The 13,763-nt window shown below is 35.8% G+C and overlaps 1 protein-coding gene across 1 annotated transcript in view; it reads right to left on the bottom strand.

Moving 5' to 3' along the window:
* LOC107739061 (myoferlin-like) overlaps positions 1–13,236 on the bottom strand; it is a 32,761-nt gene extending 19,525 nt beyond the window's left edge. Inside the window, exons 1-21 of the mRNA XM_016551037.1 lie at positions 13,038–13,236; positions 12,888–12,943; positions 12,557–12,648; positions 7,592–7,700; positions 7,055–7,148; positions 6,634–6,767; positions 6,403–6,531; positions 5,888–5,950; positions 5,711–5,761; positions 5,590–5,620; positions 5,390–5,505; positions 4,966–5,092; positions 3,876–3,979; positions 3,736–3,804; positions 3,606–3,649; positions 3,204–3,286; positions 3,036–3,071; positions 1,919–2,043; positions 1,681–1,794; positions 1,420–1,597; positions 1,203–1,327 (exon numbers count right to left, since the gene is read on the bottom strand). Of these exons, the coding sequence (XP_016406523.1) occupies positions 1,203–1,327; positions 1,420–1,597; positions 1,681–1,794; positions 1,919–2,043; positions 3,036–3,071; positions 3,204–3,286; positions 3,606–3,649; positions 3,736–3,804; positions 3,876–3,979; positions 4,966–5,092; positions 5,390–5,505; positions 5,590–5,620; positions 5,711–5,761; positions 5,888–5,950; positions 6,403–6,531; positions 6,634–6,767; positions 7,055–7,148; positions 7,592–7,700; positions 12,557–12,648; positions 12,888–12,943; positions 13,038–13,125 (1,968 nt within the window). The 5' untranslated portion in view covers positions 13,126–13,236. The remainder of the gene's footprint in view (positions 1–1,202; positions 1,328–1,419; positions 1,598–1,680; positions 1,795–1,918; positions 2,044–3,035; positions 3,072–3,203; positions 3,287–3,605; positions 3,650–3,735; positions 3,805–3,875; positions 3,980–4,965; positions 5,093–5,389; positions 5,506–5,589; positions 5,621–5,710; positions 5,762–5,887; positions 5,951–6,402; positions 6,532–6,633; positions 6,768–7,054; positions 7,149–7,591; positions 7,701–12,556; positions 12,649–12,887; positions 12,944–13,037) is intronic.
* Positions 13,237–13,763: the final 527 nt, after the last annotated feature.

The following is a 13,763-nucleotide window of genomic DNA, read 5'->3' as shown; positions in this document are numbered from 1 at the left end:
GCCATCACGGAAGTGGGATTCAAATTGCTGACGACTCGTTTAGGCTGTTCAGAGTCGATACTTTCTTTTGGGAGACAATAACTTTATCGTGCACTTTCGGCTTTACAACTCTGCAGATTGTTTACATTCACAAACAGCTACATGAAAAGCAATATTCGAAATGGCATAATAGGGGCACTTTAAGCAAAACAAGTTGAGAACCACCGTTACATTGCCATGCAAAAGTTCGGGATCAGTTAGATTTGTAATGTTTTTTAAAGAAGTCTCTTATGATCATCAAGGCGGCATTTATTTGATCAAAAATACAGAAAAAAACAGTAATACTGTAAAATGTTATTACCATTTAAAATAATGGTTTTCTATATTAATATACTTTAAAATATAATTTATTTTTGTGATGCAAAGCTGATTTTTCATCATCACTACTCCAGTCTTCAGTGTCACATGATCCTTCCGAAATCATTCTAATATTCCATTTATCATCAATATTGGAAACAGTTGTACTGCTTAATGCTTTTTTTGCAACCTGTGATACTTTTTTCATGATCCTTTGATGAATAAAAAGTTTAAAAGAACAGCATTTTTTTAAAATATAAATATTTTCTTACAATTTAAGTCTTTATTACCACTTTGTATCAATTTAACACATCCTTTCTGAATAAAAGCATTAATTTCTTTTAAAAAATAAATAAATAAAATAAAATACTGACCCCAGACTTTTGAACGGTAGTGTATATTGTTATAAAAGAATTCTATTTTAAATAAATGCAGTTCTTTTTAACTTTATTCATCAAATACTGAAAAAAAGTGTCACAGGTTCCAAAAAAATATTAAGCCGCACAACAGTTTCCAGCACTGATAATAAATCAGCATATTAAGAATTATTTCTGAAGGATCATGTGACACTGCAGACTGGAGTAATGATGAAAAATCAGCTTTGCATCACAGAAATAAATTATATTTTAAAGTATATTAAAATCGAAAACCATTATTTTAAATGGTAATAATATTTTACAATATTACTGTTTTTCTGTATTTTTGGTTAAACAAATGCAGCCTTGATGAACAGAAGAGACTTCTTTAAAACACATTAAAAATCTTACTGATCCCAAATTTTTGAACAGCAGTGTATAAGTATGCTGATGTGAACCGAGAGTGTGTACCGCTAGAAATGTTAAATGTCATACAAAACATTCACTTACCAACCGGTTAGATATATACAGAATGATGTTCAGTGAGTCTAACCGGTGACTGATATCCTCCCAAAAGGACGTGATAGCAATCACAGGCTTAGTGTCGGCCCAGGGCAGGTAGTAGTAATTATTACCTGGAAGGAAACAACAATCTTAACACCACAGATCCCATTTTCATTTACTCAGTATCTTTATTACACACCAAATCCTTCAAAATGTGCATCACCATCAAAAACAGCACAGCTGTACTGTGTGGTCGACGCCAGAGGTTTGCATGTTAGGTCATTCTTGTTGCCATAGTTGCCAATGCTAACTTCAAACTGAATGGGCTCCCCTGGTTCTTGGATCATAGTTGCACTATGAAACACTGCACATAGACAATACTTCCTTCTACGCTGGTATTTCTATTCAAAGAAAGGAACAAACCGTAAATAAAGGATTCTGGTGGAAAAACTGCTTTGTATGAAAACTCAACAAAGAGCCTCACCTGAACTACCAAGATATCATCGCTTGATATTTCTTCCACAGACTTGTCAGCCTTTCCATCAAGTTTAGTAGAGAGTTCAACAAGAATTCTGCCTCGGTAAGCCACCCCTTCACCCTGCAAATATATACACAAAACTTTCAGCCTACTTGAAATGCATTTTTGACGAAAACATTTTTGCTGCAAATAAATCCTCAATACTTGGGAATGGAAATATATCAAATTCATCACTGGCACTTGCCTTGCCTAAATTAAGGTCTTCATATGGGTCAGATAAGCCTGAGAACTCTCTCGGGCTGCCATACAGATTTATATAGCAAGGCCCAAAAGCAGGCAGGAAGCCCATCTCAGAATTCTCAGTCTCTCCTGTGAAAAAAACACAATCAATAAAAATGTTTCCAGTGACATGATAATAGTTGGATGTTAGAGTGAGGTTTGTTAAAGCATCCCAAACGCAGAGCTCCTTAAATTAGTATTTGGATTAGTATTATAAATTATTTGAAGTGATTTTTAAAAGTGTAGAAATTTCATTATATACACACATTCATGCTGTGATTTTAATTCTATGGATAAACAATGTTATTGATGGATGTCGGCATAATATGATTCTACACAAATGAAATATTTTCACAATAACAAGACGTATACTACCAGTCAATTTTTTTTTAATGATTTTAAAATAGGTTTCTTATGCTCACTAAGACTGCATTTGTTTCATCAAAAATAAAAAGAGTACTATAGTGAAATATTATTACAATTTAAAACACTTTGTTTCTATTTGAATATATTTTAAATGTAATTTATTCCCTTGATGGCAAAGCTATATTTTCAGCAACCATTACTCCAGTCTTCAGTGTCACATGATCCTTCAGAAATCATTCTGTTATGCTGATTTGGTACTCAAAAAGCATTTCTTCTTATTATCAATATTGAATAAAAGCATAAGCACCTCTTTCAAAAACATTCAAAAAATCTTAACTCCAAACTTTTGACCGGTAATGTAATTGAGATGCTTAATTAAGCCATGCCATTTTATTTAGGTGATTAAGGTTATCATGAATTGCATAATTTAATTTCTTGGTGCGCGACATGATGCATAACATGCCAAAAATAGCATAAGTGCTCTGCGCTTATGCTAATTTGAAGAGCGTGCACAGGCATTCATAGTAAGCGCAAAGTAACTGCAAACCCATGGGTACCAAATCCTTTCAGACCACTATGAATAATGGTTGGTTTGAGAGAACAACGTGATTAATAAAACTTAAAAGAATTGCATGTTAACTAGAGTTTTTTTAATTCCTATATTGTGTGTTTGGACACAAGGGATTGCAGATCTGGAATCAGCGCATATATTCAACCTTCATCTGCTGAAAACTCATCTTCTGCATGATCCTCTATCACAAAGAAAACAAATAAAAATGAATAAAATGTTTCATAGTACATTTTCAAAAGATCCAGACATGACCCCTGCATTAATAAATAAAAAGTTTAACATGAAAATTATTTGTGTATACTGTCATTTATACCTTCGGTTTCACCACCAGAGGATGCTACTTTGGTCAGATCCAGATACGTGGTGCCTATGGCATCATTCCCACTGATGCGATCCCTGAGAAAGAGGGGGAGTCATCTTAAATGTTCCAGTGTGTCATAGAATCAGTCCAGCTAGGGGCCTTCTCAGTTTTTCCACTGTTCCCTGAGCAGCTGTAGTCTGGTTTATGGGCAGGAATGCATTGTGGGAGAGGGTGGGACAGCACAGCTATGACTCATACTGCCTGCCTGTGTCCTCCCAGCTCAAAACACTGACCAAACCTTAACTCCCAGCTCACATTCAAAGACTAATAACACAAGGAATTCTCTCAACACGAATTTCAAAAGTTCATATCCACTGTGACCAGACAACTTTACCACCACGCTTAGATGCTCACCAGTCAAATACAGTCAGCCTGATTCTTTCACACATGGACGGGAACTGTAAAACAAGTAGCACCAATGGGAAACTTTGAAGGACTAACACATTTAGTGCATAAATAAATCTTTCCCAGTTCAGCCAATTACCTTAACCTGTAGGTTGAGCTGTTGGTTCCACTCTGGGTTTGCGTTTTTCTCAATTATTTGTGTACAGAGCTGAAAGACATGTAATTGTAGTTGAGACAAAAAGCAGAAGCAAGAAGTGTGTATGTTTGGGTGGGCTGTACCTTTTTGCCAGCAAACCAGGCCTCAACAAATGGATCCACTAGATTTTTCTTGTTTTCTTGACCCCCAAATGCTGCTTTTAAAGTCTGGGTGATGGAATCATCCACTGAAAACAAACATTTCAATGTTACAACTTCTGTCACTTTAAAGTGAAGGTCATTCTTTCACAGACTGGGAAAAGAAACTGTTTGGTACTTACTAAATACAACTTTTTTTAGTAACTGTTACTTTTATGTACATTTACATCGATAAGTTACTTAAAGAAACAGTTTACCCAAAGATGAAAATTTACTGACTCGTCCAAGACGTAGAGGAGTTTGTTTCTTCATCAAAACAGATTTGAAGAAATGTAGCATCACATCACTTTCTCACCAATGGATCCTCCGCAGTGAATGGGTGCCGTCAGATTTAGAGTTCAGAGAGCTGATAAAAACATCACAATAATCCACAAGTAATCCACACGACTCCAGTCTATCAGTTAACATCTTGTGAAGCGTGTGGATTACTTGTGGATTATTGTGATGTTTTTATCAGCTCTCTGAACTCTCATTCTGACGGCACCCATTCACTGCAGAGGATCCATTGGTAAGCAAATGATGTAATGCTACATTTACATCTCTTTAAACTCATATACGTCTTGGATCGCCTGAGGATGAGCAACTTTTCAAATTTTCATTTTTGGAAGAACTATTCCTTTAATATTTAAATATTCTCAACTACATTCACTAGTTAAGTTATACTAAACAGTTTCTTGACTTATTTTTAAACACGAAAACGTACAGTACGATTAACATGAAATACTGGCTGCCTTCTGATTTTTCAGTCATTAGCTTAATTTACATAGACATTGGAGAATCAGGGAAATGATTCGTCTCTCTCAGCAGGGGAGGCATAGTGACTAAACAGTTAATGGCAGGGAATGGTTTCGTGTCAGCTAGTGCAATGCCACCTTGAGGGATCAGGAAGTGACCCAGTGTTCACCAGCTCAGCATCCCAAATGCTGCCATTTCCTGGACTTACAATAGAAACCAAAATCATATCACCCCAAAAAGATTGTCCCCTGTGCTGCTGTGTAAGAAATAACTGTAATACTCTGGGGGATGTCCTCAGCCCGAAACACTTTGAGTTTGAGTGTAACCCATCGGAGAGCGACGCCAGCAGGCAGCAGCAGGTTACTCTCCACATCATCTTTATCATTGTCCTGCTCCTTCTTTTCCACCTGCCAAATAGACATTAACCAATTGGACCAGTTAATACAGTTTGTTTAGCACAAGCTTACAAATTAAGATTTTTTTTTTTGTTTCAAAATGACAGGTAGAGCAGTTTTTTTTTTTGTTTGTTTGTTTTTTTTAAGTATTTTAAGTGTGTACTATTGAATATTAAAAATAAGAAAATAATAGCCTAGAGCACCTTTTAATGAAAAAACAACAACACATTTATAGATGAGTACTGTATGTGTCAATCTATATATATATAGTGTAAAGATGTTAACATAAATTCTGTTCAGGGGACGTACCGGCGGTTCATCGCCTGTTCCAAGCACAAACATGCTGACTTTGAGATAACCTTTCGCTCCTGAGCTCGAGTCATCTGGGTCATTCAGGAGAATCCATTTCTTCATGATACAGTGAGCTATGGTGAAAAACAACTTTTTTGATCAGTCTGTTCAACTACAGGTAAAACCTTATGAATATTTTGTGAGTATCAGAAAGTTACCTGGTTCATCATAGATGTAACCAATATCAAGCTACAAAAAGAAAACAATTACTCATAAGTTCATTTTCAATTACACTGTGGGTCTAATACAAAATAAACACTTTGGATTTTACTGAATTACCTTAAATTCACCCATGAGACAGTCTGCTCTGAAAGAATTGGAGTTATACACCTGCAGAAAAGAAGAAAAGCATCATCATCAGTAACTCATTCATTAAATTAGATTTCTATTTTTCAATAAATATACGATAATTTAAATATGAAAAAAACTGGTGACCAGCAATAGCTTCTTTCTTACCCGGAAGCTTATAACCTCATCAAACAGTTCAGAGGGCAACATATTGACGTTAAAAAAGAATATCTGTAAAGAGTGATATACACAGTATTCAGTGACATCGATTTTAGGAAATAAAGAATTTTCAAATAATCAATCATAGAGTACAACATTTCTTAAAGGGATCGTTCAAATTGAAATTTCACTTTTTTTGGTACCCACATTCTTCGAAATATCTTCTCTGTTAAGCAGAAGAAAGAAATTCTTACAGGTTTGGAAAAACTTTGACGGTGAGCAAATTATGTCAGAATCCTCATTTGTGGGTGAACAAGTTCACCAAAAAGTGAAATTTAATTTCAAAGGAAATGTCATTATTTATTTCCATTTAAAAGCTCCCTATAAACAGTTTAGAATGAGTGCGTGATAATAGAATCATCTATTGAACTATGGTGAACTATTCCTTTCAATAGTAAACATCTAATAAATAAATAAATAGCTGTACAAATAATACACAAAAAAAAGATTCTTCATTTGTATACCTCATCAAAGTATGGGTTATTTCCTTTCCTGATCCGAGTCCTGTGTGTCTCTCCACACACATGCACTTTGACCACAGGTTTGATGTTATTTCCAGTCAACTGACGTCCCTCAATCACCCGCACACGAATCTTTGAAAGAAATGGCATTTTAATAAGACTAATAAAGCACATGCAGTCAGCATTAAAAATGTAAACTACTCTGTATTTGATGACTACAAGACGATCCTGTACCTGAAAGTCCTGAGGTTTATTAGCCAAATTATGACGTTTTCTGGTCCTAGGCCGAAGCTTCTGGCCAGGCTCACCAGGAGATGTGACAGCGCCCTGTCCCCCACCATCAGTGACGTCCCCCTCTTCACCCCCAGCTAATAAGTGCACACCCACAGAGAAAAATTAATACATAAAGCAGAACATCATGGGTTAGTCAGACATAACCAATATGGCAAACATGCAAATAAAGCTAAAACCTTTTCACAAAATAATCTTCACAGATTCTTGTAATCAACCTCTAACTATAAAGTATCTGAAAAATGTATTTCTTTACACATAATTTTATGATTAGGAAAAACACACCATCAAACACATCATTTGTAATACACTCCATTGCAAGACCAAACAGAACAACATTGAGCCACACTCCTTATAAGCTAACCTGTGTTTCCGCCCATGCTGCCATCTAGTTGATCCTGTGCGTTTGTCACAGCACCGGCAGGTGGCTCGTAGCCAATCATCATGCTGATTGTTGCCTACAAAAGGATGCAGCTAATTATCTCATAACAATGTCAAATAGACTACATAAATACTGAAAGTCTCTTGAATATATTGACAGTGATGCTATCAATACAAAGCTCATCACCAAATTACATCAGATATTTATTTTTGATGACTATGTAAACATGCCTCTCAGGTTTATGTGGTGACTAAATTAAAATGAACCAGTCAATTAAGCCTGTCTGCTGTACAGTAAATGGTAGAAATTGTTTTAAATAAAGCTGATAAAATGACTTCTTGGTAGCTGAAATTATTAACAAATTGGATAAAGTATTTAATAAAAGAACACACAAAAGATTTTAATCTTGTGTAGATGAGTTCTGCGAGTGCAGATTACGTGTGTACCTGCTTTATTTAAAATATAACAGAATATATTTTCTTTAGTGTGTCATTTGATTTAGGAGATAAAAACACTCACTCCTATGGTCTTGCCATTTTCATCCACTAGAGCCAAGTTTTTCACTGGGAGAGACTTAACCTGGCTACTGGCAAAGTCTTTTAAAGAGACATTTGCAGAACCAATTAACCTAAAACAAAAAAAATATATTCATATAATTAAAACAAAGGCCTGTGGAAAATCAAGCAGGTTAACCGCACCATGTTTCTGTAAAACATCATATCTGTCTCGTATAGTGTTTCAAATGCTGCTGTGTGAACTCTTCATTTGCATTTAAAAACAGTAAATGAACAGTGCACCATGTCTGACCCTATTTATTTTCATAATTCATGTTCCTGGTCCTATTGTCAATTACCCACCAGCTACGATTATTAAAAATCACACACACACACACACACACACACACACACATACACACACACACACATACATACATACATACATACATGCATACATACATACATGAAATGCTAATAAAATATTATCAAATGCTACACAACACAATGCGTGAATGTTTTCATGGGAGAAAAGATCTTTGTGTGCTCTCTGTAAGGTCACAAGAGAGGTCTCCTCCAAAAGTAAATAATGCCATGCAGATTAATACTGTGATCAGGACACTTAGTAGGTCAGCATCCAGGAACACCTTCTAAGTTCATTTTCCATCTGAGAATTGCCCTAGCTAAGTGAAATGTTTGCCGATTAATAATTCTAATGCCACAAACGATGAGACATTCTGCATTTGCCTTCTGAAAACTTGTTAGCTCTACACATTTAGTGTGCTGTTGTGATATTTCACAATAATGACATGGGTGCGTCCACAAACATTAGACCAGAGCACGCTGGGCCGCATTCATGAAACAAACAGCACAAATGTCTGTGTATAACATTCATAAAACCATTAAATATGGGGGCAATTTTCTGTCTAAAGTATTGCAGTCATGGATAAAAAAAAATAAGCGCGAAACCAAAATGTAAAAACGCAAGTAAAAATGGTCACGGATCGAAAAATACGAAGCGTAAATCAAAAAAATGTAATGCATTTAAAAAAAATACTAAGCATGAATCAAAACTATAAGCACATTTAAAATCATATTGCGGAAAACTGAAATATTAATGCTAAATTATCTGACTTGCACACAAAATAATTTTTTCCTTATGTTTCCCTGTTTTTTGTGCTCAGATATTTTCTGCTCATATTTTTATTTTTTGTATCAGCAGCACCAGCCTCCTCAGCATCAACAGCCTCCTCTGCAGTTGTTAAATGATGATGTGCAACAGATTTCACACTGATACTATTTACTTACTTTATAGAGCAGGAGTCTCCAAACTCGGTCCTGGAGGGCCGGTGTCCTGCGGAGTTTAGCTCCAACTTGCCTCAACACACCTGCCACGAAGTTTCTAGTATGTCTAGTAAGAGCTTGATTAGTTGGTTCAGGTGTGTCTGATTGGGGTTGGACACCGGCCCTCCAGGACCGAGTTTGGGCACCCCTGGGTTAGAGTGTCATGTAAATCAGGGCGGGTTAAGAATCATCACTGGTCCACTAGTTCTAGATTGACAGCTCCTCCTCTAGCCAATCAGTCGAAGAGAGGTGTCGACATCACGCCAATGCGCCTCATTAGCTGCCGATGCTCAGTGTTCACTTAAACGATGAGACATTCTGCATTTGCCTTCTGAAAACTTGTTAGCTCTACACATTTAGTGTGCTGTTGTGATATTTCACAATAATGACATGGGTGCGTCCACAAACATTAGACCAGAGCACGCTGGGCCGCATTCATGAAACAAACAGCACAAATGTCTGTGTATAACATTCATAAAACCATTAAATATGGGGGCAATTTTCTGTCTAAAGTATTGCAGTCATGGATAAAAAAAAATAAGCGCGAAACCAAAATGTAAAAACGCAAGTAAAAATGGTCACGGATCGAAAAATACGAAGCGTAAATCAAAAAAATGTAATGCATTTAAAAAAAATACTAAGCATGAATCAAAACTATAAGCACATTTAAAATCATATTGCGGAAAACTGAAATATTAATGCTAAATTATCTGACTTGCACACAAAATAATTTTTTCCTTATGTTTCCCTGTTTTTTGTGCTCAGATATTTTCTGCTCATATTTTTATTTTTTGTATGCTTATGCTGTTTTTCCCTTCACTCTTCTCACATGTTCTTGCTTTTCCAAATGTTGCGTCATCACTGGTCCACTAGTTCTAGATTGACAGCTCCTCCTCTAGCCAATCAGTCGAAGAGAGGTGTCGACATCACGCCAATGCGCCTCATTAGCTGCCGATGCTCAGTGTTCACTTGTACAGGTGAGAATGGATAACTGTCAGCTGGGGTAACATCTTTCCATACAGGACACCGTTAAATGTGTCTGCCTGTCACAGCTGTACGCTGTGGATGCGATTCATCGTGATTAATGGATTTGACAGCCCTAGTTCAAACTACAATGTAGCCAAATTAGAATGAATGAGAAATCTGATAAAACATTCCTCCCAAAAACCTTGATTAATCGCAAAACTTCCTATGACGATAAAAACATTAGCATTGCGCAAAATTCCCTACATAGTCTCCAACCAAATATTCAAAACCAGATGATCCAAGTTTCAAACAAAAATGCCAAAGCAAACATATAAAGCAAAGGTAACCACACCCTCCAACATTTCGCCTCATTCCATTTCCTTTATGGAATGCTATTTCTGAGATCCTATGCCTGGGGTGATTCCAAGTATGATTAATATTTACTAACCTCTCGGTAGCATTGATCAAACACATATTCTTTAAACATCTCAGCCTGTACTTTAGCACACACACACTACAGTATTTCAATGGGAATTAAATTCTAAATGTGCTGTTCACTACAATTCTGCCCTTGCATGAAGCAGTCGTTGGACGACATCAGTGTCGTGATGTTCTTAATTTGCCAGACTCTCAAACATAACTGATTTGAAATGCAACAATGCTACTTTTGTTCCAAAGAGCAAAATAAATGTGTCCCACAAGATTTTGCCCAGTACGTTGCTGGATCAACATCTCAACATTCAGGGACTACATTCTCAGACAGTCTTAACCTACACATTAACTAACCCTAAATTTTGTTCATGTCTATCCAGGGTTATTATCATTAACTAAAACTTTTTTTTTGTTAATTGAAATTAAGCTAAAATAAAATAAAATACAAATATTTACTAAACAATTAGTAACAATTTACTAAATTACTAACTGGAATTTGAAAATGAATAAAAACTCAAACTTGAACTAAAACTGAAATAAAAATATATTAAACCTAGACAGTAATATAAAAGAAAAATCACAAATGCACATGAAACATAATAAAAATTAAAAATTAAAAAGCTAAAATATTAATAAAAACGATGATAGCATATAAATAATACCAAAACAATACTGTCAGGTTTGTAATGTAGGGTAAAGATGATAAGATATGTGCTGCTCCAAATATAGTGATTTCCTCAGGAAAGAAAATTGCTAGTCCAGCCCTTTCAGAGTCAGTAAACATACAATACATTGACAGAGGGAGGTACTTTAAATCCCACTCATATAGAGAAAAACTGAGCAATAACTGTGATTTTTTTTTTTACTCTAATTACCCCATATTAACTTAGATGCTACTGTACAACAACATAACTAGTGCTCTTTCAACACAGCAACAGGTAAACAGTAACAGTCAGTATAAGTGTTTGTAAGAGATAAGAAACTGTCACAGCCCAACAAATTGGCTTTTTCTTCCTACATATTTAACATAATGCTTCTTTTACCTTAGTAACCAAGGTATAGTTGTCAGAATAATAAAATGGGAGCGAAATCCTTTCAATACAGTTCCTTTTACTTGGATTGAAGGCATCTCAGTATTGCTCTAATGTAATTTCTAGTGTAAGACCACATCAAACTACTGATATTGATAAATAAGTGTCAGCATACGACAACACATTTGCAACGCAGTTGCTGGTAGCCATTGACTTCCATAGTATACTATGTTAATTCCATAATACTATGGAAGTTAATGGCTACCAGCAACCGTCTGGTTACCAATATTTTTCAAAATATCTTTGGTACAACTTGAGGGTGAGTAATTTCATTTTTGGGTGAACTATCCCCTTAAGTGTAACATCTGGCAATATTCTGGTTTAGACATGTTATGGCACATAATGTAGCTATTCAAATCAGGAATTACTACATTAATTGATTAAAGCATTTAACATAAGTATGAAGGGGTGGTTTTATATGCTTAGATAAAAGCCTTCATAAAAGTTCATTTCTGACAGACCCTAAAACAGCCACATTGACATCAACAAAACAATTTGCATGTAATTGCATGAATGTAAATTTCAGCAGGAGTTATGTGCCTCTTTGTGTTTTGCCACTGGATTTCCTCCTATGCGGTTCTCACAGAAAAATCTGGAATAACTGGAAATGCATGAAATTTATAGCCCAACATGGTGATAAAGCCCTCTAAGACCCTTCTGTTTATTTCAATTCACGTCTTTATGCAACAACTGCATTTCAGACCAGTAACTAACAATCATTTATTCATCCAGTACTGTGAACCAAATGCCTCCGTTCCACCCCTCATGACATTGTGGAGCAGGTCTGAACACGGCCGTGAAGGTGTGTGAGCTGCAAGCTATTACAGTGTCGCACCAAGATTAACAAGGTTTACTATTACCCTTAAAATGCACCAATATTCAATACAGATGTGAATCAACCAAGTGAATGAAATTATGCAAAACTGCGTATTGAATTCTGTTTGCATTTGAATGAATTGCAAATCACTTTTGGTAAAAAATGCAATTGTTAAATACAGCAGGTCAAAACTCTTAAGTCCTATATGCCTTGAACTGCTCTATTCACACAACTTCTATTTGATAAGGGTGGGAGCAAAAGTTCAACATCACACTGTTTGTCTTCTTACACTGGTTAATATTGAGTATATGACTCAAGTGAACAACTGAAAAACACTCACTTGTCCTTGCCAAGAGTTTCGTGGTCTTTCACAATCACATCAATGTAGGAGGAAGAATCAAGAGGAACACCTTTTAAATCAAACTCAAGTGTCTAAAGGGGGAAAAAATTGAGTATTCAAAACTTCACAAACTCTCAAAGCTACTGGAGAAATGTTTAAAACTGTGCTATGCAAGAAAACATACTCGAGTAATTATAATCCCATTAAATAAACAGTATGTATATTTACACGTTATAGCCTATACACAGCGAACTTGAACTCCATTCATTTGGAATTCGCGTTAAAGCGTTTAAACATGTATTAAAATAAATAAATAAATAACTCAACAGACCTCATTCCACACTGGGTTCACTTCACTGTTAACGGGCTTGGTTTTCTTCTTTTCGTCTAAAATTATAAGAAATTCATCAGATTAACAAAACTAATAGTCGGGTATTCTGCTGTCTAATTGCTAAATAGGAAACACATGAGGAGTTCTTACCTTTAAACACCACAGATGCGGTGGGGTCTGGACTGCCAAGTTTCTTTTTGGGCAGACCCGCCGCAGACTCGACTGCCACACGCAACATGACAGAAAAATCAGCTTTTTCATTTACTGCACTTTCATAGTGAAGTCTCTCTGTATGTGAGACCGTGTGCTCATTGCATTGCCCTCATCCATTTGGGAGTTTGTGAAGGGTGTGGACTTACTTCAGTGACACAATGTGGCAGACTGCCTAATTTACCGGTTCAGTTCACATGTATTTTCTCACAGTAATTCTTTTAAATTATGAAATACTTTTGATTCATCATTTAATATTTTATTTGAGATTATTCATTGCATGCTGAGCCAAATACACCAAAGTTACTGATCTCTTCGTAAAGTTTAAGGGATGAGGGACAAGCGCCACCTAGCGGTGCATCGCACGAATCACATAGAGTGCTGTGACGTTCAAAGAAACATAAGACACATACATAATTGGCATATTGCAGGGACGGATGTAGAAAATTATTTTTAGGGTGGCAACACCAAAGCAAACAAGCATTCAATCATCTATACTTAATCTATATACTACAATTAAAAACAAAATATAGCCACAAGCAGCAACCATCAGGGTCCAAGCATGGCCCATGTGCATTATAGCGATCTAACTGAAATGAATTATTAATTTTTTTTTACAGTAAAGTCCAACTTGAATCTTCACTGAAATTTTGATGGTTTGATGAA

This window comes from Sinocyclocheilus rhinocerous, unplaced genomic scaffold (genome assembly GCF_001515625.1).
Source record: "Sinocyclocheilus rhinocerous isolate Xijiao unplaced genomic scaffold, SAMN03320098_v1.1 scaffold1066, whole genome shotgun sequence".
Classification (NCBI taxonomy): Eukaryota; Metazoa; Chordata; class Actinopteri; order Cypriniformes; family Cyprinidae; genus Sinocyclocheilus; species Sinocyclocheilus rhinocerous.
The sequence above is the reverse complement of the archived record's forward strand: the minus strand, read 5'-3'. Positions and strand labels throughout refer to the sequence as shown.